The sequence below is a fragment of the Artemia sp. Qi Xiang Cuo genome, chromosome 6, assembly GCF_049724085.1.
Source record: "Artemia sp. Qi Xiang Cuo chromosome 6, ASM4972408v1, whole genome shotgun sequence".
NCBI classification, from domain to species: domain Eukaryota; kingdom Metazoa; phylum Arthropoda; class Branchiopoda; order Anostraca; family Artemiidae; genus Artemia; species Artemia sp. Qi Xiang Cuo.
Genome location: NC_142799.1, coordinates 27,806,608 through 27,833,810, shown reverse-complemented (window position 1 = coordinate 27,833,810; position 27,203 = coordinate 27,806,608). Strand labels below are relative to the sequence as shown.

The 27,203-nt window shown below is 35.8% G+C and overlaps 1 protein-coding gene across 1 annotated transcript in view; it reads right to left on the bottom strand.

Moving 5' to 3' along the window:
• LOC148951069 (PI-PLC X domain-containing protein 1-like) overlaps positions 1 to 27,203 on the bottom strand; it is a 155,439-nt gene that overhangs the window by 97,805 nt on the left and 30,431 nt on the right. The window contains exon 3 of the mRNA XM_089090120.1: positions 4,476 to 4,839. Coding sequence (XP_088946246.1) covers positions 4,476 to 4,839 — 364 coding nt within the window. The remainder of the gene's footprint in view (positions 1 to 4,475; positions 4,840 to 27,203) is intronic.

The window sequence follows — 27,203 nt, the reverse complement described above, 5'->3', positions numbered from 1 at the left end:
ATACCCCTCCATCTCTCCAAATTTTGTGCTGATAAGAATGGCAATCAAATCTTTGATTTTACAAAAAGATTTTTCTTGTAGCAAGGAGAGAGCTAAACCAATAAGCAATTTTTGAACTGATAGTTTACTCTCGTTATTGACTGGGTTATATACAGCTACAGTGGAGGAAGTACATTCGCGAGTTTTGATTAAATTAAACAGCATGCATACCCTAGAGGCCTGTCTCAACATCGTCATTTTACGTTCCCAGGGTTAATAACCCTTATGTCTGTATTTTGGCAAAGTCCAGAATATTTAGGAAATTTGACTTTGATCAAGTAAATACTCTTAGACATCAGTGAGATAATCCTCTTAGATGGTATTAATACGAAGAACTTTCTAGCTCTTTAGTCAAAGATGTATGGCATATATTACACTTTTAATTGTAACAATATGTTAAATATAATTATTCAGTGGAAACTACTTTAGTAGTTTTCTACTTTAGTAGTTAGACACATAAGCACCTGAACGAGGTCTTGACCCTACTCACCTAGGATAAACAGTACAGGCAAACACAATCAACCAGAAGGATCCATAGACATGCAACATCGTCAATAGTAAATTTAAGTCACCATAAACTAAAAAGTAAAAACACCTCAAATCTAATGAGGTAGTCCCAAGTGATCACCTTCCATCAGGGTTCCTTAGAGGAATACACGCTTGCCTATATGGGTTTTGCACTTTCAATTCCTGACCTAGGCATCGCAAGATCTTTATGATTTCCCTGTGATAAGTGAAGCATATGAAGTAGCTGCATATTAATAAAATTATAAAAAACATACAAAATGAGATTAAATCTATCCGTGTTAGCCAAAGTATAATCACCAACGGAACAAGTATTGACAGAACTCTACAAAAGTGACCCCGTGTACCTCAGCGCCTCTAGACGCAAAATGCTGTACTACTTAATCGCTCCGAGCCAATAAGCCAATCTATTCTCCTAAGTTGTATTGAATTGCCTAACTACGGTATTTAGTTGCCAGGTTCGCATAGGTATTGAATCGTTTCCGGAGATGCAGACAAAGGGTCACTTTTTTTGTGTGGAAGGGATAGCTTTTGTCAGTACTTGTTCCGTAGGTGATTATACTTTGGTGTTAACCAACTATCAAATGAGCTCAAAAAACGTTCTTTGATAGTCCTGTGCCCCAGAAAACCCATGATGGGTTATAAAATAAACTGCTTTATTGGAATCTGGGAACCATTATAATTTAACATCCTACTAAACTGGCCAGGATCCCATAAAACAACCACCATTAAAAAAAATCAAGAGAAATTACAAAAAAAAATCCTTTAATAGCCTGTCATTTAGCTTTTTGCATTTTCACTTAAAAGCTCATTTTATTGAAAACTAAAATTTTGGAATTGTCAAGCTATTTTATTTACGGAAAAAACCTCTCGAGATCAGTTTGTGGCTTAAAATTTGACATCTATTGTTAAAATCCGTAAAATTATTGCAAATTCTTGCATATCTAAGGAATTGCGAGTAAAAGAATCAGTATTTGATGTTTGAGTGTATATTACTTTCTGGGAACGGGAAAATAATTACTTCAAAATTGAAACCATTCACTTTATTATATACTTTAAAAATTAATTTATTATTATCAGAAATATTAATAGCTTATTTAAATCTAAAAAATGGTCTTCTTGAACTGCACCATGACAAGGTTCCAGAATGAACTCAAATAGATATATATATATTTTTTTTTATTTATTTTTCTTTTGAAATCTCAATAAATTCATCACAGTTTATAACCAACATATTCTATTACTTGAAAGAGAATATTTAATATTATTTGGGTGATGTTTATTAAACATGTAATTGTATTCTAGTTGGCTTAAAAACAAGTCCGCAATAAATGGACTGGTATTACCACCCATAGGACCCTATAATTTGATTATGCAAACTATAAAAACTGTTTAATACATCTTATAAAAATGTGTTAAATGTAATAAAATCCAGGCTTTGAATAGATTGGGATGGAGGAGGAGCGTGCGTAGCTGTGTTGGCCTCAGGCGGCTTGGTGCTGCGGTGAGTTGTTGTTAGTAGTAGTAGTAAATCATATATGGTGTCCAGGCTAAAACGTCTTGAAGTCCATCTGACTTTTTTTTATTATAAGCGTCCATTAAAAAAAAAAAAAATTGATGAGAGGAAAGATTTCCTAATAAAAGTTTTAATGCTAGCTGCTCATTTTACGACTAAGAAGTAAAAGGTATCAGCGATTGTACTATATACCTCTGCAGAACTGACTGGAGAAGATAGTGTTGACTCAGAAGAATTTTACTCACCGAATAAGGTGGGAGGCTGCAGGGAGTTGTTAGTAGTGGTAGCAGTAGTAGTCAATATAAATAGCAGGCAATTGCATTTCTTAATTAGTTAGTACTTACTATTATAACCTATTATAATAAATTGTGTATATAATAAATAACAGATTACTTGTAATAACATAAAATAATGTAAACTGATATGGAATTAATTTTTGGCGACCACCCCTATTGGAGATTCATTAGTATATAATTAAGGAAAAAAAGTCATTGAATATTTCTTATACATCTTTTAATATCCCAATAGGATTTCAACGGAACAAATACTTAATCCATATAGGTGACTACTTATAGGATTTATACCGACCCTTTGTTCTCAATTAAATAACAAAAAAAATTCAACTGAAAGTAAGGAAGAACATTAGAACTTAGAACAAACAGAAATTATCACGTATACGAGGAGGCCTCTCCTCAATACCCCGCTCTTCACGCCAAAGGTTTTTATTACTTTTAAAAAAGCTTCTTATTATTCTAATTAAACGACTCTTGTGCTTCAGGAGTCGATTTTAAAGAATTAATGACTCACTTTTCACCTCACTTATACCTTAATACCTTCCTCTTTACACTAACGTTTTTTAGTACTTTCAAAAAACTTCTTATTGTTCATATTAAACGGTTCATATGTTTCACATCTCTTTCATAAATAAGTGGGACAAACAGTCAAACTTTAGCCTAAAAAGGAGGTATTGAGGAAAGGGCAACCCCCCTAATCTAGGTAATAATTTTTTGTTCGTTTTAAGCTTTAATGTCTCCTAACTTTCAGTTGAAAAAACTCATTTTTTTAGATTTCTGATCGCTTTTCAAATAATTGCGGAAAATCCGTCACGCGGATCCGTGATCTTTCTTCTGGCAAAAACCACAAAATTCCACATTTTTGAAGATGGGAGCTTGAAATCTTTACAATAGGATTCTCTAATATGAAGAATTTGATGGTGTGATTTTCATTAAGATTCTTAGCTTCGATTACTATTGAGCGGAGTCACTCCTTTTTTTACAATTCATTACCACATACTGCTTACTAGCTTACTACAATGACGAAGCTTCTGGACGCCAGGGAGAGCGGAAATGCTTGAGTCCTGCTACAAGTACAAGTACTGTTTAAAACAGCAGATATAGAGTTGAAAATAGCAGATGCTGGGAAAAAACTGACGTTAGAATTGCAGGGTCGTTGGACATATTTCTTGCCAGACGTATTTTTCGTCGGACGTAGTTTCTATAGTCAAATTGACGCTTATCGTTACTACCCATCCCGTCGTTTGTTGGAATATATTTAGGTCATTCATTCTATGTGAGTGCAGGGGGGATACAGGTACCTAAATATTATAGATATATTTTGAGCATATCATAAAATATTGTATTAATCTGCTTATCAGCTCAGAAGGAGCAGGTCTGGGGGATATCCCTTAAGAACAAGGTTTGTCCAAAATCTCCCATAACAAAAATAAAATTCTGACACAAACAATCGTTTTGATATTTCAGGCCTCCCCCTTAACCATCAAGATTGTGGATACAGGTTATGAGGTGTTTTTCAAGGATAATTAGATTAGTGCTGCAATATAAAAAATTAAATTGAATTTAAACAATGGGAGCCAAGGGAGCGACTGCCCCCTTACAGGTTAGGGAGCTCCGGATAAGATAATAAAATTAAGCATAGATCATAAATTAAAAATAATAAGAATGAGTGTTAAAAGTTAAAATCCAAGACCGGTATTAACATGGGAATAGATTCAAATTTGCAAAATACAACGCCTCTCTAAGATCTGTAACTATGTTCACAAAAAATAAGTTGAAAACAATATGCAAGTAAATTTTAAGAACTTTTCCCTCCAAGAAAGGATTGCAACGGTTTTATCCCCAATATGACCAAATTTCTGGTTGGACTCTGAGTTCATCTATTCTAAATAGTACTCTGAGAACATCTAAAATCTACCGGGATAATCACCCCTCTACCCTCCCACCTTAGCTGTAGCCCCTGTCACTTAGGCAAATTTATAGCAATGAGGTGTAGGAACTTTCAAAGCCTGGGTTGTTTTGTTGTTTTTTTTTATGGGAAAAAATTTAATAAATCCAGTACCAACTTTCCTTGCTAAATATAAATATTGGTTCCAACAAACCTTGAATCAAACATCCATTGCTTCTTCGGTCGAATACAATTTTTATTCAAAATCTTCTTTTTCTTTCTAATGTACCCAATCCAATATCCGATACACTCCTCACTCTTATTCCTAAGTGAGTAGATAGGGAACTCTACAATTGTTCTGTAGTATCCTGGGAAGTCATTAGCATCAACTCTCACAAGCGGATTAAGGTTGGAGACATTTTTTGGGTCATAATCGAAAAGTCCGATCCAATCACCATCTAAGTTTTCGAAATTCAACCAGTTTAGTTCCAGCTGACGGTTGATTGGTGAATTACTGATTATTTTTGCTATCGGTGAAACAGTTAAATATAAGCGCTTTTTCGGTGAAACAGCACAATCTGCAATGCAAAATATATTTAGCTAGTTACAACAGGAGAATTCACTGTTGGTATTTTTTATAGTTACCTAAAGTTTTTATTCAGAAAAATTTTAGCAAGACTTAAGAAATTTTCTTTGCGGATTTCGTTCAACCACGCACTTAGATTTACGCACTTTCTACATTGTTTCCATTAAACCATATCTTTGTTATGGACACATCTTTACTCTTTCATTTGACTTATTAAAATTGGCTTATTAATTGTGATTAGTGATAAGTGCTTTTTTTTAATCTGGATGGAGTGGTCATCTCTTCGGTGTTATATTAAATAAAAAAAGTTTTTTCAAACGTAAGCAAAGAGCAACGTTAAAACTCAAAACGAACAGAAACTACTCCGTACATCAAGCGGCTACCCCCTCCTTTATACATTGCTCTTCAAACTAAAGTTTCCGACACTTTTAAAAATATCTAATTAAATTAATTCTAATTAATTATAATTTAATGACCGTTGTGTTTCAGGGGTCGTTCTAAAAAATTGGGATAAACAGTCAGACTTTAGACGCAAAGTATTAAAAAGGGGAACAGCCCCTTAATACCGAATAATTTCGGTTCGTTTTAAGTTTTAAGGCTGCTCCTTACTTACAGTTGAAAAGAACTTTTTTTATTTATTTAATATCTGATCGTTTTTCAAATAATGCCGGTAAATCTAGCTTCCCTCCGTGAAATTTCCTCTCTAACGGGAAACTCCTCCGTGGAAAGTTCCTGCCGGGTAAAAATACACCCACCCACCCACAAAGTTCCTTCCGGATGATTCCATCCTCGCTGAAAATCACCCCATCCACAAAAATTCCACATCTGGAAAAAAAATCTCCACTTGCAATATTGAGTTGGAAAATAGAAAGTAAGGGCAAAAAAAAAGAACTTAGTATAGAAATACTGTCAAATCCCCTTAGTGCAAAATTACCCTTGAAAGTTCGCGCCCAGACAATTCCCTTCCTACTGAGAATTCTCCCCATGGAAACGCATCCGATTAAAATTTTGTAACAGCTGCCTCGTTAGAGATAACCGAAAGGTTTAATAAGTATATCTCTGCAGAAAATAGGATCCCCACAGGCCTAGGAGCAAGAGCTATAAACTACAAATTAGCAATTGCTTAAAAATATGTATCGTAATGGAAAAGGAGAGCTGTTGCCATATATAAGGAACATATAAAAATATCAAGTTGAGGCTCTCAGGTAACGATAAGGATTATATTAGCTAATTCAAAAGATACTATGTGCGTCCAGTTTTTCATAAGGACTTATCTGCAATATCTTAGAAACGGCAAGGGGTATTACGCTGAAGCTTACAGGGAGTGCTGAAGAGGATGTTAAACTAAATCAGAAGATACTACTTCTATCAGGCTGTCAAAAGGATATATCTGCAAAATATGAGGAACGGCTGGGCAATATAAGATGAAATTCTCAGGGATTGTTAAGGGATTGATTGAACTAAGACTTTTAAGGTAATTTAAGGTAAAAGAACTAAATTATTGTTGCAACATCTCAGTAACCACTAAGCATATCAAGTGGAGAATTACAGGCAATATTGAGGGCGTGCTAAACTAAACAGTGCTCCCAGACCATAAAAAGTGCGAGTAGTAACCTATCTAGTACTTTGACGACTACATTCACGAACACATGAATATCCAGTGCAGTTTCACGGATACATGGCTTACCAGGGGCAGTCACCTATTATTACGAACGGTACATGCCTTACCAGACGGGTTTCTGAGGTAACTCCCATTTTTTGGGGGCTAGTAAGAGAGGTGCTGATTTCACGAACACATGAATATCCAGTGCAGTTTCACGGATACATGCCTTACCACGGGTCAGTCACCTATTACTACGAGCGGTACTTGCCTTACCAGACGGGTTTCTAAGGTAACACCCATTTTTTGGGGTCAAACAGAGAGAGAGAGCGGCGGTTACTGCATATACGGTAACTTGATTAGCAGGTTTTTTTTTAAACTTGGCAACGTATAATGTACTCAAGCAAAAACCCTATAAAATGTCAATACACTACAATCCAATTTTCTTTATGTTTTAACACATTGGTTATAGTACACTACATATTATTAACTTTGAAAACAATGGATTCGTCAATTTTCAATGTGAGTACACTTTCATTCTTTATTTCAAAAAAAAAAAATTTCAGGGGGACTTAGCCTCTGACAAAGAACCACAAACAAGCGCTAGTATAGTAAAAACGCGTACCTAAGGGGTAAAATATAAATTAAACATACACACAACAGGTGAACTTGACCGAGCCCTCAATTTTGAAACATATTAGAGTCATAAAGTAGTATAAAAGTAACCTTAAAATGAACTACCTTCAAGTCATTGTAAACCTAAACAAAATGAATAAGAGGACAAAAGCTCTCCAGACTTTAAGACAGAGCCGTAACAATTAACACCAAATAACAAAAGGAAATATCATTGAATAATTAATACTGTTATAAAGACATGCAGACAGAAGCGCCACACATTCTTATTCACAAAAAAATTAACGCATAGAAAAAACAAATAAAACCCACGGCTTAAAATACATTGAAATTTGTGGTATCTAAGTCAAATGTTTTGGCCCGTGAACTCAACCTTGAAAAAAAAAACAGACGCGAGATAAATTTTAACATGTAAAAATAAACCCGTAAAGTGAGTCGAAAGCTAGAGAAATATAAGCCATAATGCAGAAATTATTAATTTGAATATCCTAAAAGCAAATGAAAAGCACACATATAAATTTCTTAATCCAAAGTGCATATAAGGAACAAATAATGGGTGAACCAACTTAAACAAAGTACAAGCCCAGTATTGAAAGAGTTAACCAACCGCTAGAATAAATCGATAACTTCCCTATGGGTAAGAAGAGGAAAACACCCCTGTTTATGAAACTTCCTAAAACAAGAGTTCTAGCAAATATACCCCTTCTTGTTTCGTGACTGGAGAGCCAAACTGTAGCTTTAGTAACAATTTTTAAACAATCAAGAATGATAATGAAACTTGTGCGAACGAAAATGTCTGTTTTTTGAACTTTCACTTAATTTCAAAACAAAAGAATAATTTGCATCAAAGAGACGAAAATCGAGAACCGGGTACACAAGCATCTGGGAGCATTACAGTAAGAGGGAAGATTCTTCTGATTGGCTAGTCACGAAGAGGTAGGCTCTTTATGACGATCGAAGTAACAGCCGAAAGACGATTACTTCTCAGCTGGTTAGTATACAGAATATTCAACTCTTTAAAACCTGAATAAACAAAAGGAAAGTATTGCCGATGTTTCGTCAATGGTAAAATGCAAAAGCCAGTCGTGACTATTAATAATTTTACACCCCATTAGTCCAAGTACAGTACTTGATTTGGCCAGGGCCTGCTTAATCACATGTTATTCATAATATCATAATTAGCAGTATGTTATTAACGAAAAGTTTACAGTGTCACAAATAGTCTTCTGAAAGTCCAAAATATAGTAAATTAATTGAGGCACATATAACTTTTAATTGAAACTAACCGAGATGCATCAAGTATATATATATATCAAAGTGGAATTAATCGAAGAATCTACTCTTAATGTCTATGGTATAATTAAATAGGGTATTATTTACGAGGTCCTCTTGGTTTTTCTTATTAAAGATGCAATGAGCTATATATAAAACGCATATGGCTATAATATGCCAATTATTGTTTGACTCTAAAAATATGGAAATAATATTCTGGTTTGAATATACATTTGGTTAAAAAGACCTCACAAGAATAAAAAAAATCAAGTATAATAAAGGGTTTTAAAACTAGCCTCTACAAAAATAAACTGATTAAGAAAATAAAATTTTAGGTAATATTTAGCAGTAAAAAGAAGGAAGGTAAAGAAATTAATAATAGGAGCACCTTTAAGCCATTATGCACATAACACATTAATAACAAATAAACTTTTAAGCTTTACAAAAGAGGAGGGCAAAATTTGACATATTAATCATTTTTCCAGAAAAATAGAAAAAGGGGATTGTTTTTTTTTCATGCCAGATTTTTCCTTCTTTTTAAGGAATAAAAATCGTGAAACTACCCCCCGTTGAACAAGAAACCAAGATGGAACGCCTCAGCCCAGTCTACTCAAGATCGTGAGGTTGACCCCCTTCATGCTCTGCAAGGGACCTCAGGTGTAGAAGCCTAGTCAGAATTTGTACGTATATATATATATTTTGTTCTTTCCGTATTTTCAAAAATAAGGCATAGGGTCTCAGGTACTTAATTTTTGACGATTGAAACTTAAATTTGTTTCTAAAATATTCTATAATAATCCTATTTCATTTTCTATCGTTAAACAAATTAACAGTATATGAAAGACCGTTTATAGTACTGAAATAGCAAATAGCTTATCATACATTTCTACAAAACCTTACCTGTAACTTCTCTTTTAAGCAAGATGTTTTCTAATGCAATAATCCATTATTTCTTTAAACAAACTAACTATATAAACAAATCACTATTTCACAGTTGACAATCATTCTTAAACTGGGATATGTTTTTGCACTAAGCTTTTGCGTGTATCCGGCTCTTATCAAATGTCCCATCAGGACGCTTTAATTTTTCATCCGCCGACGGGCATAATTCGAACTTTAATAGCTCCTTGCAAAGTGGGGTTTCATATAACTGGATGTTTATATTCGATAAGATATTAAAACAGGAAAAAAGTTTTTTTAATAATTTCCAAATATGACATCTCAGTGATGTCAAAAAACATTATTTGGGCGAAACCGTTTTTGGACATTTCAAGCAATTATTTCGACGAAACAGTTAGGGACATTTTAAAAGATGTTTTCGAAAAGAATTTGAGGCTGAAACTCTAGGGTCGTGATAATACACAAATTCTATTTGAACAGTGTTGTGAAGTCCTATATCCCAACTCGAAAGGGCTTCGATTAGTTTTATATATCATTCTCTTGTTCTAACTTATCCTCTAAGAATAAGACAATACTTTTCCGACTAAAACAATACTTTTGTGCAACGTGTTCAGTTGTCATTACGAATGACACGAACCAGTCCCGCTTTTTTTTTCTTCTTCTTTTAATTGATTAGATGGTGGGTCAGTGACTATGAGAAATTAACACAGTTTATTAGTTTTATAAAAATAATGGTTATTTTACACACGAGATTAAACTTTTTTTTCTACAGATTATTGATATAGCACCACCGCCACCATTGAGTGATGAAACAACTGCATTTACAGAACCAACTCTTTCACCACCAACGGAGTTCAGTGATGAACCTACATTAGGTCTAGAGAATATGGAGTGGCATAGGGGTTTCCTTAGTGATGTTTTTGGGGAAATGGCTAGCCTAGACGACTTAACTTGTGATATTGACATGCTTGAGGATCCGGGGTGGGCATATAGTTTTATTCGTGAGCATTTAGGAGATGTTACTAGTGCATCTGAACCGGGTCCTCAAAACAAAATTCAATCACAGGACAATACAGGCTGGCTCAACCAATTGTCCCCAAACACCTTGGAATATTTACTAGGGGACTACCTCATGCCATGTCCAAACCATGCGATTGAGCAGACTGGAAGTGGTGGTGATGCAATTGACAAGTCCTTTTTGCCCTGCAGCATTCCGCCTAAAAAGGTAACTTTAAGTAGGCGTAATACAACAACAACAACACCAGTATCCTCTCTTCCGGATTTTTTTCTGTCCAACTCTGCCTTGCACCACACAATGGTCTACAGCGTCAAATTCGGTGAGCCCTTCAACTCTCTAGTGTCGGGGGATATAATAACAGATCCCTCGGTCATTACACATTCATATACTGATAAGATTCGAGCCATTCTTGAACAACAAATGAGGGTGTGGGGGTTGGGGGTCAGTTTCAAAGCATCAATAGCACTAAAAATATTTTTTTAAATGAAAATGCGGGTGAGATGTATTTGAAATACTTGCACACAGAGATGTTGGCAATTAACCCACATCTATCAAATTATGGGAAGGTTTTTCTAAATTGGGCTACTAGTATTCACAATAAGTGGAAAAATTATAACGCGGGGGGTAGTGGGTCTGTGGTTTTATTTATTGAAAGTTTACATGTTAATGTATGTACGTTTAAAAAGGATTTTATTGTAAGAGGTGGGCATGGGGAGAGGGCTATAGTTTTAAAATATCATTCAGATTTAGAGGGGTGTAGGGGGATACAACGAATCTGTTTCGATACGAGGCTGCAGTGTTTCAAGTATGCATTTTTAATTGCCGCCTATAGACCTCTGCGCGATGATTCATCTAAGAAAAAGTTGGATAAAATGGCAGTTAATGGTAGGGAGGGTTCAAAGTTCCCAAAAGTAGATTTTAATTGTTTAAATAGTCAATTTCCCGTGACACTAAAAGGAATAGATATTTTTGAGTGGGCTAATGCACATTTAAAGATTGGTGTCACGGTATTACAGTATGAAACAGAATTTGAAGAGGGTCAGCGATACGATAAGAAGGGTATATTATTCCAGCGCGGGTTCCTTCAATTGAATCAGTAGAACATTGGGTGTGGCTTCTATACACCCCACCCACAGACTCCGATTCAATTGGTCATTTCAATCCAATTACGGATATTAGTAGGGTTGTAAGTGAGGGTAAAAAGCAGAATGGTGTTTGTTATTACTGTCCAACATGTCTCTCAAGATTTTAGACTGATTTAAAGTTAAAGCATCACATGAAACACTGTAAACGTCAAGGATACCAGGCTGTGGAGACAGTAAGTGGAGATGGAGCGATCTTACGTTTTGAAAATTTTCAAAACACGCTCCTGCAGAACAATAAAATTGCTTTGGACTGCGAAGCTAAACTGACAGACGTGTGCGATCCGTCACATTTAAATCGTGTTACAATACATGAAGCCATTGGAGTATTTTACGCTCACGCGCAACAAGATTCCAATAATACCATGCAAGTTCTGGATGTAGTTGAGATGTTGTGTGACGGTGAAGACTGCACGCGCTCACCATTGGTCAGTCTAATCAAAACAGTGAAAGGTGCGATTTTGCACCTTTATCATACAGACTGTCCTTTGCTCCTATGACCAGATGACGCAGCGGCCATTAAAAATCGTAAAATGTGTTGGGGTTGCAAGGGAGATTTTGATGATGGGGTTGGGAAGAGTGGGGAGAGGAAGATAATTGACCATGATTATGTGTGGCAGGAAATTACATCGGGAGGATGTAACTTTAGAGGGTTAGCACACCAGTCACGCAATTTGAACGTTAGAAAGCAGTATTTCGTACCTGTTTTTATACACAATTCCAATTACGACTTAACGTTTGTTCTACCGGCGTTGTCCCGCATTGCCAAGGGAGGAGTTGTAGATGACGCATGGATAGATGGTTCTTTTTCATATAATATCATACCCAAAGCATCGGAGAAGCTACTGCTGCTAGATTTCATGTGGAAAACAGTTGACGAGGGTAACACAGGCCTGAATAAAATCTGTCTTTTACACCCTTTCAACTTCTTCCCCAGATATTTAAGTCAATTGATTCAGGTGTAGAAAGGCGATACTTTTGATACCTTCTCCCTCCTCAAACAGCGCGGCTCTGATGATGAAATGTTTGAATTATTAACTTGTAAGGGTATATATCCATATGATTATTACAACTCTGGCTCGAGGCTAGATGAGGTGTCACTACCGCCCATTGAAGCTTTTTACAATTCTCTTACTGAGAGTGAGTGCACCACTAGCGACTATGAATTTGCTAAAAGGGTTTAGGCAAAGGGTGGATGTAAAAATGGCTGGGATTATTGTAAACTTTACTTGGCCAGTGACGTACTCACTCTTCTGGACATTGTGTGCAAAAATACGGATAAAATCTATGGGGAATTTGGGTTTGATTTAAGTTATTATTTTTCCACCCCCCATTTGGTGATGGACTTGATACTTAAAATCAGCAAAGAAGAAATAGGTCTGATCGCCGAAGTGGATCAGCATCTGTTTGTTGAGAGATCAATGAGGGGTGGGTATGTTTTTCACGGGGATCGTATCATGAAAACTGATCCGAGTGGACAGCACACCGATGAAAAGTCGGACGCAGTTTTTTGGATATGAATTCCCTTTACCCATCGCCAATGTCTCACTACTGTTTGACGTGTGGCAATTATAAATGGCTTGACAATCCGTGTGCTTCGAATTTCCCCGACATTACCAGTGTTGAGGAGAATAAGGCACAGGGATGGTTTTTTTAAATTGACAGTGAAATACCCATGGAAATCCATGACTCGGCAAAAGACTTTCTTTTTCCGTGCATAAATAGACCGGTGGGTTGGGACTCTCTGAGCCCTTACAATTTATCTTTAGTAGAGGACGGGAGTATGCACTGGGTACCTTCAAAACAAAAACTAATTGCCGACCTCAACCCGAAACAGAATATCGTTGTTCATCACGTGCTATTGAAATGGATGGTGTCCAATGGTTTCAAGATCACAAAGATTCATAGAGCCCTCCAATTTGATCAAAAGCCTTACTTGAAAACGTTTATTGACACCATTGTCAGTAAGCGTTCACAAGCAAAAACGAAAGTTGAAAAAGAAGTCTATAAACTCATTTTGAACTCAGCTTTCGGTAAAATGTGCGAGAGCGTACGGCACAGAAGTCGATGTGACATTGTAACCAATCACATAGATTGGGCTCGAATCATTGCGGATCCAAACTTCACATCGTTCACAATCATAGACTCTAATACCGTGCTCCTACACCGTAAGAAAAAAAACATTGTATTAAATAAAAATATTGCAGGCGGAAGTTCAATAACTGAAATATCCAAGAAACTCATGTTGTCATTTTATTATAATGTATGCAAGGTACAGTGGTCAATTGAGGGACAAGTTCAAGTGTATTACGGGGACACTGATTCACTCCTGTTAAAAGTAAAAACTGAAAATCTATTGAATGATTTGGAAAATGGCGAGTACATTAGCTCACGAATGGACTATACTAATTGGGACGAATCCCTCTACCCGGAGCTAGTGAACCGTCACGCCTCAAATCAATTGTTAATGCTAAAATCTGAAAAGGGTAATAATCAGTGATCCAGAGGTGTGATTCCTTGTCAGAATGAATGCTACGTGAAAACGTACAGCTAGGATATCAAATGACTGTAGAGGAGAGTGTCTACTCACTTTGTAAAAAATAATTTCGACACAAATGATTCTAGAAACTGTGTGGAATTCGATCTAGTACTAAGAGTAAAAGTCATGGAGATTCGCTCTTTACAATTTAAAAACTACACAGTTAGAGTTGAGAAAAACGCCATGTCGGCCATATCAGGCAAAGTCTATGTACTTGAGGATGGCGTGAAGGTACTACCACACGGTCATTATTTAATTTAAGACCGATTTTAATTTTTAGAGTAAATAAAACCACTCGGTCTAGAAAAATTAACTTAAATTCATTAAAAAAAAAAAAGTATAAATTGGGTGGGAGGGCTTTTTGGGTAATGGAGTGTTTTTTAAATTCTTTTTTTCTTTATCATAAACAATTTTCAATGTGTGTGTGTGTGTGCGCGCAAGGCAGATCAATTTCCACTATTTAATGCCAGCCCCGACCGGGCCCCGCCGCAGCGGCCCCCCGCTTCCCGGCGCCCGGCGCTTCCTGCCCCGCCCCCGCCCGCCCCAGCGCCCGCCCCCCGGGGGGAGGGGGGACCCCAAAATGTAAAATTCTGTAAATAAAAGTGTATGCTATTATTTTAAGTGCTTTAGTCCAATAAATATTATATTTTTTTATAAATAAACAAAAAAAAGTGTATTTATTTAAGTGTTTTTTTTCTAGTGGTTATTCAAATGCTGTATTTTTAATTGTAAAAAAATTAAAAAAGTTTATTTTTTTTCATGTTTAATGTGCCTTTTTCAATGTAGTATTTTTTTAAAGTATTTTTACTTTTTTATTTATAATAAACTAAAATACTCTGCTTTATTCGTCTTCTTATTATTATTATTCTTGAACGGAGTAGTAATAGGGAAATTATTTAGTCATTAGACAGCCATAGTCTAGAGTTAGTTGTGCAGGTGAACTCTTGAAGGGAACATGTATCAATTTAAAAAACCATTCAGATCGCGTCTGTGTGGGTCCTCAATGTCATGCAAAAAAGTTCTCTTAACTAAAATAATTAAAAATTGTAATAAAATTTTTGCGGTAAATCCGAAAAAAATCTACTACTGTTAATGTATTTGGCAGGATTAAAACGTTATAATAAAATAACTGGCCATGAAGGGGTTGGTGCAAATACAATTCATTCAGGGACTTGATATTTTCAGCATTATTGAACCACACTCGTGGCTTATCATTGACTATTTATCTGAATATGTTGAACAATGGTCCCAGGAAATTCTACAACTGTTCACTGTTCACTCTCATAATTAACCTATTTCATTTATTCTGGTTCTACAAAACTTCGTTAATCAGAGCAAATGTATTCAAACACTTGCTTTGAACTGTACCTACTACATAATCTACAGAGTTGTTTGTGATTCTATCTCGCTAATAAACCTCAATAAACAAATATATCCCGGCGCCCCCAAATTTCTGCTCTCAGCGTAAAATCAGGCAACTAATAAACCCTACGGCTACATCCTATTGGATCTTAATCAAAATACATCGGAGGATCTGCGTGTAGTCACAGATATTTTCGACAATGAAATTACAGTATATCTCCCCGTGAACACTAAAAAGACCTATTAGTTGCTATCATGACACTGAAGGAACTACATGAAAATAGACATCTGTTTTCTGTTCTAAGCAGTTCAAAACCCCCGCTTAGGAAAGGAATACTCAAACACGGTATTGACAATGATTTCATTAATCTAATATCCTAACTTTTTTTTGACCAAGGTTAATGTTCAAGTGCAATAGTTAGTTAGGAATAAGGAAAAGCAAAATCGTTCCTTTGTACTTACAGGGACCTATAACAATAAGGTAAATAATTTTAAACGGAATCGATGTCTTCAAGCGGGCGGTAGCTTTTTTACACTTTTACTGTCAATAATTGCAGGACTTTAAAACAGTTTTCCCAAGCGAGAATGGAAAAACCTTATAAATCGACTCCATTAGAACTCACTGTCTCACCCACCGAACACTTTGAGAACAATCTGAGTAAAGTCCTTGACAATGAGAATATTGAGGATGATAAAAAACTGCTTTTACTTCAAGATGCACTTCGCCGAGTGGACAAACACAAGTCCTATCGGTCGAAGCCTACTGCTGCTGCTGCTGCTGGTGGTATTGACCCCAAAAAAGAATCATCTCCTCAAGAGTCTGCTGCTGTAAAAAAATAAACGACGGAGTATGGGTTTAAATATTTTTTTAAATTTGTAAATCTAAGGCCCAAAAAATATCGTGAAAAAAGTACGCGACTCCTAACCTATCTCTTGGAAAATGGTCGAGATCAAATTCAAGTTGAGAGCAAAGGGGACGGGATTAGAATGCCGGGCAAAAGATACAATCTACTTGATTTAATCTATGACATGGTTAAAAATCGCAAAGGATTATTTTCATTTGACACTCATATATACAACTTTCTAAATACATTAAACTTCCCCAAAAGTCTTATTGGCAATAGACAAATTCTAAAAAAATTAAATGAAAATGCATCATCATCATCAACATCAACAACAACATTGACACCATTAAAATATGAAGAAGAAGAAGATTTTAAATCAATTTTGGAAAATACTAGCACACCGCTGATAGCTAGACAAAAGCGAAGACGTATCAAGTCAACGTCTTCATCACCACCACCACCAACAGCCAGTATACAAAACGGTAGCGGACGTTACACAACAAGTTTATGTTCAAAATGGTTGAAGTTCTGAAAGTTGTTTATGAAAATATTGGCGAGGCAGGGAGTTTAATTTTTCCTACCACTCTTTTCAAAGTAACTGGTGTTCATACAAAAAGTGTACAAGACTATCTACAAAATGAATCAAGTTACACTCTGCACGGAAATCATAGGCTTTCGTGCCAATCAATATCGAAATACAAAAGCCTCTCACCCAGTGCATATCATGTAAGAAGATTCGCTAACTCTACATGACCTTTAAAGACTACATAATATACCTCAGAAGTGTGTCCTACTTGCTGTAAGTTTTTATATTTGCTATTCATATGAGCTTTCAGCGGAATCGAAGAGATACATTGAAGCTGCCCATGCCTGTGAAGATATTTTCGAACAGGACTAGTATAAAAAAATTCAAACGGATCGCGGTAGTGAATGTGTTAATCCCCAGGTTGCAAAAGTACTAGAGAAATATAGTACACTGCTCTATCATAATCACAGTCCTATAAAGGCCGCACTGGCCGAACGACTGATAAGAACTATTCGACTTTTAATTTCAAGATATTGTACATTGGAAAATACACCGGCTTTTATTCATGATCTAGATAAAATAATTTTGATTTATAATCAACGACCTCATCGATCATTGTCCAACTCTACGCCAACGGAAGTTCATCATTCTGATCATGATACAATTGACACCTTTCTTAAACAGTATTCTAATGAATGTGTTGTCAAGAAGAAGAAAAATAAATTCAATGTTGGTGATACCGTTCGAATTAATAGAACAACTAATGTTTTTGAAAAGGGGAATTACTTGTGGTCCACAGAACTCTTTAAAGTGGCATAAAATCCTAGACACTAAGCCCAAAGCTTATTACCTGCGTCATACCAAAGATACGAGATTCTCGGTGGGTTTTATCACTATAAACTGCAAAAATTTAAAAATGCTAGTGAAATCTATCAAATTGAAAAGATATTAAAGACAAGTACTCACAGGGGTAGGAAACAGTTACTTGTTCTGTGGCTAGGATACAACTCTGATTTACATTCTTGGATCGGTGTTGAGATATTGACAAAGCCCAATGATTTCCATGTAAAATTCATGTCCAACTTTTCCGATTCTCTCTACAATGACTCGAATATGACAAGTAATTTTTGGACAAAACTCTCCCTTACCGTCAAATTTGACGGTGCATATGAAGTGGCTCTTGTTGACTGTATTCTCAAAAATACCTATTACATCCTTAGGAAAGAGCGTGTGTATGATATATAAGTTATACCGTTCGATTGAACTATGAATGGGTTGGGCTGTGTAGACTATGAATGGGTTGAAGCACTTAAACCTAGTGACTATCCACATGTCAAATTGAAATATATTGAATATGATAATATGGGAGATTTTTGTCCTACAATCAATAGAAAAATCTCGTTTCGTAGGAATGGTACATTCCATTTTAATTATTAATTGGAGCGTGATAGGATTTAAATTAGCTCACCTGTTGACACTGAAATAATCATTCTGAATAGTAATCTGAGAGACGTTCTTGGCCTTAAACAGAATATGATCAATGGGAAAAATGCGGGCACCGTTTACGGGATGGATAAAGTTATTTTTGCTGATTACCCACCTGGTTTCGCCTCGGAATCTTGCATATTTCTCTATGCATCCTTTGTGGAAACATCGAGAGTCGGTAATTCAATTGTCCCCCTCCTAAGTGTTCTTGAACAAAAAACAACGCATGAACTTGTTCATCATTATATTTTAAAGCATCTTCAGTATGTTCCTGTAAACACTTCATATTTGGAACTATGCCAGTTAGCACTAAGAAGTGAATTGTGTGATCCTCCAGCAATAAAAAAAGGCTTAGCAGTAATTACATGTCATTTTCAACCCATTGTCAACGACAGCACAATCACCTAAAATAAACAATAGGAGAATTCCATTTGTCCGTTCCGATATCGATTGCTATGTTGGTGCTTTGAGTCCACGTCAAACAGGCAATGGATTGGACTACTACAAGGGGCGTACTACAATGTCTGGCTATGGTCTTAGTAGCTGGTTTGCTAGGCTATTTCGTTCTGCACTACCCCTTGACGGAAAATATCTTGTACCTATTGCATCGAATTTTGCTGCCTTCACACTACAGGACTGGGGGTCGGGCAAGAATTTCAAGGAGAGTGTTAAGGAAAATATTAGATCTTCAGGAAGAGCCGTTGGTGAGCAACCAAAATCTCGACAAAATGGGGAGAGACTGAAATGGATGCGTTCGCGTCATTCACTCATCAGTCTTCACCCAGGCAGGAAGCAAAGGACATCAACAAAGACCTTGAGGACTAAAACAAGCAAGACCAATAAGCAGAAGAAGAAGAAAAAGAAAAAGAATGTTAGATTAAAGAAGGATTTCTTTGCTTAAGATGAGTTATCTCCCCCACAAGGAATCATATCCATTAATTAGTTCCTCATTGAATCTATTCAGTGCTGAAAATGTTGATGTCAGTGTCAAGTATGGCTACTATGAACAAGTTCACCCCCAACAAACCCTCTCGGAAAATATACACTTTCAAATATTTTCCAATGAAAACTATTTCATTGATTTGTAGTCAACATTTATTGATTTAAATGTTGTGGTGAAGAAAAAGTCAGATAATACAACTCCAAATGCCGGGGATGGTCTCTCCTATGAAAACTGTATTCTACACAACCTATTCAAACAAATTAATGTATTTATTAATGGAACATTGGTGAGCACTAGCAATAATTTATCCAACTATGCAAGTTACATACAATTTATGATGATGACGCCAAAAGCATACAAGGAGTTGAGAGGACAATCATTGGGCTGGAATATCGATCAGGTGTTGATACTGACTGTGAGTTGACTACTGCAGTGACCCAGGAGTATCATCTAGTTGGAAAATTAAATCATGAGATATTCAATATATCCCAATGGCTACCCCCCAATGTCAAGATTGACATAAAGCTACAGATGGCCCCTTCGAATTTCATTTTGAGAAAAACACTTCCTGCAGCACCCGATGTAAATGTCATTATCACATCGGCAATTCTCCACGTCCGAAAACAACAAGTTATGAGCTCTGTTGCATTGGCAGTGGAAAAGCTAAGAGCCAATGGTAACAACATTAAACTTCTTGTTCCCCAAACGATCACCAATCAACGTCACATTGCCACCGGCTCTCGTAGCTATAGCGATTCATCATTTATCAATGGAGAAATCCCATCAAAATTGGCTTTGGCCTTTGTGAAGAGTGGCAGTGCCGTTGGATCCTGGACTGAATCCCCCCATGATTTTAATTTTTTTGGTCTATCTAGCCTTGTGTGCAAAGTGAATTGTAGTCCACTGTAAACTCTATCATTTGACAAAAAATCCTATAGAACTCTGTACGAGTTGGCTATGCAATCCAAAGATCATGACTCTCAACTATTTGAAAATTTAATAACCGATTCAATTTTTTAAAAAAATCATGGGGTAATTTTTTTGGACTTGTCTGGGACTCATGATATGAACATACTAGGAACAGGGAATTTATGTTTAGAGTTTACATTTTCCAATACTCTGGCTGAGAGTATCATGCTAATATCACTGAGTCAATTTGAAACCTATTGGGAAATCACACCCGACGGCAGTGTTATGCTAGACCTAGCACCATGACCACAAACCAAATAATCAATGTATTTAGTATGGATCCATACATGTACCAGTACACCTTCTATTATATACCTTTTGACTTCATTGAAAATATTCCTAGTGTTAAAACGAATCTAATAAGTGTTAAAAGCAGCCTATTTAGTTGGAAGAACGACTATCGGCTCTGTATATTTCAAAACAGAGACGACTATTGAATTTTTTTATCCTCTTGGACTATCTTATAAATTCCACACTCCATACATCAGCAAATTTATTGAAAGCAGTGGGAAAACCATTATTCAAAATCAACGAAGAGTACAGGATTTAACGATTAAGACATGTAGCTTTCATGCACCACTCTTTTTCATGTTCAGATGCCGTGGCTACACCTACAAGCAGTTTCTCAACATCTACGTTGACTTACCTCGATTGAATGACTTTCTAGTGGAGAATATACTTACAAGTGTGTATAATATTGATTTTAGTGCCCTAAGAATAAAATGTTCTAGAGATGTATGTTAAATTGTTTATTAATAAAAAATTTATATACATGATAAAACGACTTTTCTACTCTTTAGATTTCATCCACTACTAGGTATTTGTCGACAACAACTAGTGCAGGTAGATTATCTGAATTCTCATTGTACTGATCCTGATGTACTGCATTGTCAGGGTCACATTTTCTACAGTTGAGTGTAAATTCGTTCCTGTCATATCTCTTTGTATAGTCAATTTTACTATTCTCATTCATTCTTTAGAATTCACATTTTTCAATTTGTTTATTTTAAGCAATTTTACAAACAGTGTCCTCAAGTGTCGAATCGTATTCCGTCAAAGCCAAATAAAAATCAATGGGCTTATAATCATAACACCCAGTGTCTTCACAACGATGACGTAGAAACCATATTCTTTAGTTGTTCCAACAGTTGAATCGCTGACCCGGGTCCTCCTCCCAGAACAATCTAAAACCACGACGATACCAATCTCGTAGCAATAAACTAAAATCACGGTTAGGATTCTTTCCAATCATACCGGGATATGTATTCTCCCACTGATTACATTTATCATAATGACAATTGGAACATAGGTGGCCTCTAGGATGAGAGTCACACACCTCTTCAAGACAGGAATTACAACCTTTAATTTGTACAGGAATTACAACCGTGGTAAGGCATGTATCCGTGAAACTGCACTGGATATTCATGTGTTCGTGAAATCAGCACCTCTCTTACTAGCCCCCAAAAAATGGGTGTTACCTCAGAAACCCGTCTAGTAAGGCTTGTACCGTTCGTAGTAATAGGTGACTGCCCCTGGTAAGCCATGTATCCGTGAAACTGCACTGGATATTCATGTGTTCGTGAATGTAGTCGTCAAAGTACTAGATAGGTTACTACTAGTGCGTAGGTGCAGTATCTCAGGAACAGTTAAAGGTATTAAGTCGAAACTTTCAGGGATTATTGAGAGGGATATTGAACTCTATCTAAAGACCAAATGTGCATCTAGTTTGACAAAATCACCTAGATATAAGAAAATGAATGTAATAAGTTGTATTTAAAAATTCTAAGTTATTTTTAAAAATTATTTTAAAAATTATATAATATGTTATTTTTAAAAGTTATTTTCAAAAGTTATTTTTAAAAATTCTAAGAAAAAGTTTTCCAAAGAAAAGTAAAAATCCAAATGAAAACATAAGAGGAGCAGAAACAAAATCTTATAACAATCAAAATTGAAACAACCAGAGATCACTATCAATGGATTTTAAACTTTTGTCTTTTATAACTATTAATTCAAAAAAAAAACTTTCCGAAAAATAGGTTTTTCAAAGAAAAGTAAAGGTCATTTAAACTTAAGCTCACCAGATAAAAATAGCTGTTAAAATTCAAACTCAAAACGACCAGAAATTACTATTAAAGAATAAATGAAACCGAAAACGAACAGAAATTAAATAAACAATCATAGGAAAAACATACAACAAGTTAGACCCCGGCGGCGCGCCGATGAGGGAAGACCGGTGGCGGCGGGGCCAAAAATAGCACGCCACGTCGCGCAGCCGGTAAGACGATGGCGGAGCGCCGCCGGTAAGATGTCGGCGGCGCACCGCCGGCGCGATCAATGTTGACCGCAAAATAAATGTTTTCATCAGTCTTTCTCAAATCACAGCTTAAATCTACAACAGATTTGAGCCTACTCATGGGTTCAAAAATTCACAAGTCGCTGGCTGGAAACTGGTCTTCTTTGTTATTCATCAAGATAAGTAGCAATCTGCTAGAAACGAAATTGCTGTGACGTTTCAGAACCCTTGCATAATACGAGTAGTTGAAGTATCTATTAGCTATGTATTCTTAACACAAATAATTATCAAAATTAGTAGTTTTTTTTTCATCGAGCATTACTGCATGCAAAACTTCAAATACTTAGAAGCTTAATTTCTTCATAATGCCCTTTGCCTATATCTGTTTTGTCACCTTTAAAACAGTTAAAACTTTGATATTGATTGTTTTTTTTTGCTCTTTCGGATTCCTAAAAAGCCTTCTTGTATTAAAAACTGGTTTTTAATAACAATTTAAAAAAATACATTTTAAAGTTTTTTTTTGGCTTCTTTATAGAATATGTCATGTAGGCTAAGGCTGAACTGCTGCTTTTTTATTGGTTTTGGCTGCTCTTTTAGATATTATTCCTTTTTTCTTTTGGTGATTCATTCCAAAATATAAAAAGATAAATACCTAATATCAGTCAAATTATAAACTGCATCTAAAAGGAGTAAATTTATCAAATTGAATAATACATGATGAACACTTCACATGAGAACATTTCAATTACAATGAAACAAAAAACACTTAATGGTTTATTCGGTATGAAGAAAAATGAAGTGCCAGCTATTTTCTTAGGTAAAAAATGAAAAGCTCATCCGTTTTAAATGTAAGTAAATGAAATAATATACAGGCTGAAGTAGCTCCAGGAAGATGTTGGGATTTTCATCCTAGTTTGTCACTTTTAATCCAAGTAAAATGTTAGGAGACTTAGTATCAGTTATTGAGTTTAAGCTTTTATTTCCAAATGCTCACACAAATTACCAAATTTAAGAAAGTCGGAACAACAAGTCGCCTGTGGTCAAAATACTCAAGGACTCCTCTTTGATCCCCACCCAGGCTCAAAGCTTCTGCTATGGTCATTTCCATGGAAATCTCCAAAGAGTTTCTTTTTAAAATAGCTTTTAAGCATAGTTAGGGGTATTTAGCCTTTTTTTTCTTTTCTTCAATGCTTTGAAAAAAGTGTTATAATATTCCAAATGTTACATTTGTTATATTTGTGCATATTTTTGGTAATCATTTGTGGGGTGATCGAATTTTTTAAACCACTGTTGATACTTAAGAACGTTGCAACATCTTGTACCCTGAGGTCACAAGACTGTCTAAGACTCCTCCTTGAACCTCCTAAATTGAAACCTTTTATTATGACCTGGCCTTTTAATGTAACTTGGGCACTGGACAAAGGGGGCCATTGTCACTCGATTGCAACTTTAGGTGGGGATGTCGATATCGCTTTCGTCATACCAATTCGTTTTAGTGTGAATCTGCCTGGTACTTATGAATGAATGTTTTCAAAGTAAACCCGTTTCATCAATAAGAAAAAAAACGGGTTGGACGCATATGTCCCTTTCCCTTTGGGCGACAAAACCATGCAAGTGCCGTATCAAGTATAACTCACGAAAATCTTGTTAATTTTTGTCAACTTTTCACCTTTTCGGCATCCCTGCTTTCAAAAAAAAAAAATCAAGGTACTATCACTTAAATATAATAACTCCCTATGCCCCCCCCCTCTCTGGATACCATCTTGATAGGATGCCATCTCTGGTTTAACTAAAAAAAATAATTAACTTATTGGCACCCCTGCTTTCAAAAAAATCGAGGTATTATCATTTAAATATGATAGCTCACTATCCCCCCCCCGGGATACCACCTTGATAGGATGCCGTTTCTGCTTTACATTAAAAAAAATAACTTTTTGGGATCCCAGCTTTCAATAAAAAAAAATTCGAGATTTTATGATTTAAATGTAATGCCTCCCTATCCCCCTCCCCTCTTGATACCACCCTGATAGGATACCTTCTCAGCTTTCATTAGAAAAATAATTTGCTTAATAATTAACTAGGTCACTGTATGGTTCAAACACATACGCAAAATAACGTTAAACAGCTTAGTGTTCCTTGAAAAAAAAAAATTGAGGGTATAAGTAAAGGGGTGCAGATACAAAAACAAAAATGTCGAAATTATTCAGATATACCTCAAATTATTGAAAAACTGAGTCATAGATTCGCCGTGACATTCAATAAGATCCAAAGAATCTAATTAAAAGGGAGCACACACAAAAGCTAAATTAGGCCAGTAGCCTATGAGAAATCGCAAAATACCCAATACAATGAACAAGTCCTAATGGGGGGCCCTGGGTCTATCAAAATATTTCAATGGTTTCCCAGGGAATTTGATATTATTTTCTTCTGTCTCCACTTTAAATGAAAAAAAAATAATTATCTTTTTGGCATCCCTGCTTTCAATAAAAAAATCAGGTATTATCATTTAAAAATGATATCCCCCTATCCCCCCTATAGGCAATAATTTACAATTTATTTATGAAGCATATTTTTGGGGTAACTTCCGGTTCAATCTTTTATTCCCCAACCATGTACATAGCTTAGTCTATAGCTAAATTTTGTCTCAATAGAAGGTTTTTTTTTGGGGGGGGGTAAAAATGTTTCAGAAGGAAGATTGTATTTTCTATCAGGGTTCAGCAATTAAGTATTAAACATTAAGAAAATCTTATCTAAAAACAGAAGAAAAATCTGCAAATTTACGATTCAGCTGTAGAAACAATCTGTCGGCTGTCAATTTCAAAATCCAACTGAAAGCTGAAGCTGTATAGTGGTGAATGCGTTCTATAATTCTATTAAACTTGAAAATAAAATTCTTGACTATGAATGATGTAAGAAATAGCGATTAGAAAACTGCATTCGAAATGACTTAAACTTATTTCACAAAGACGATTCTTTTTTTGTCAACAAATGAAGAACTGTGTATATTACAATATTTTTAATTGAATATTGCATCTGTCTGGTTTTTATGCAAAGTAACAAAAGAGACGAAAATTAATAAACAAGAGAGTAGTGAAGAATTATAGTATGCAAAGTAATATTTGGCAGGAAAAGTCACTGGTGATAAATCGCTAGGGGGTGGCACCGTGATTGTGTGAATTTCCGGGATTCGGGGAACCAAATTTTTTTCGGGGTGACGCATAGATTTTTGGGAAAATACCCGAAAATTCGGGGATAGTGCAAGCCCTGTTTGATTTCTAATCAGGCAAATCAAAATACTAAACCACACGAGAAGAAAAAGCTCCGTCTTTGCGGTTGACGCAATAAAGCATTGCCGCAAAATAAATTTGAAGTCGACCGAACGCCACCACCTCTGCCGTCGGCGGCGCGCGTGCGGCACGCCGGTGGCAGTACGACACTTCGGCGGCGTTTGACTGGGGCTTTTGTCGGCGGCGTTCGGTCGATCCATCGGCGCGGCGCCGGGGTCTACAACAAGTAATAATATAAATGAATAAATGGATTTTAAAGAAAGTACTATTTAAATTGAATATGAAAATTAAGCTTAAAACGAAAAAATATCTATTTTCCTATTGAAGTATAAATGAAACTTCACACAAACAGAAATTAAGTTAACTATCAACGCAAACAAACCTATAACAGGTATTAATTTAAATTAATAAATAAATCTTAAAACGAGTGAAACTTGCAAATCAAGCTTGAGACGAACAAAAATCACTACAAACAAGAGTTTGGGTATCACCTCTTTCTCTCACTGTAAAAACCTAAAGCCTACTGCGTCATTGGCGCTTTACTGAAAACCAATTTTATTACAAATATTTTCTTTCGTTCTTAATATTGAAAATTAACAATAAAATTATAGTAAAATTTTGAACTGATGAGCTTTCCGCAATTAATATCATTGTACATCAAATATTCAGTTTAATTTATCAGTTCTTTCTAAAATTGTTCAGGACTAATATGGTTCCATTAGAAACAAGAGTTTGAGTACTGCCCCCTTCCTTAACTGTAAATAAAAACCAAAGGCTTACTGTGTCATTGGCGCTTCACTGAAAACAAATTATATTACAAATATTTTCTTTTCCAGTTCTTGCAGCATTGAAAATAAAAATAAAATTAGAGTGAAATAAATTCTTGAACTGATGGATCTTTCAACAATTAATATAATTATGTATCAAGTATTCAATTTGATGCTGTTTATACTTTCAAAGACTGTTCAAGACGCGTATAGTTTTCAGTAAAGTGCCAATGACGGAGTAGGTTTTAGACTTTTACAGTGAGAGAAGGAGACGATACCGGGGTTATGTCGACACCGGGGTTGTGTCGATACCTGGGTTGTGTCGACACCGGAGTTTTTGTTATATGATCTTTGAACTATTTTTAACAAAATAGCTATCTGAAAACTTTTATCGGAGGTATTTGGCAAAAAGGGCCGTAGGGGGAGGGGGGCTGGTTACCCTCCAATATCATTTGACGCTTTAAAAGTGAACTAGAACTTTCAGTTTTCAATCAACTAAACCCTCTCTGAAGTTTATAGGAGCATTCCTTCCATAAGAACCATATATGCCCCCAGGACACAACTTATAACCCTTGCCCAGAAGATCCTGGGGGGGGGGTTGTCGTGGTCAAAGAAATAATTTCCATAACTTTCAACTATGTTGAACAAAATGGCTATCTCAAAATTTTGATTGGATGTGTTTGGGGATATGGTGGGCGTGGAAGGGGTGTTAGTTGCCTTCCAATCTTTTTCGATATTAAAAAGGGCACTAGCCATTTAAATTTCTAGTCGAATG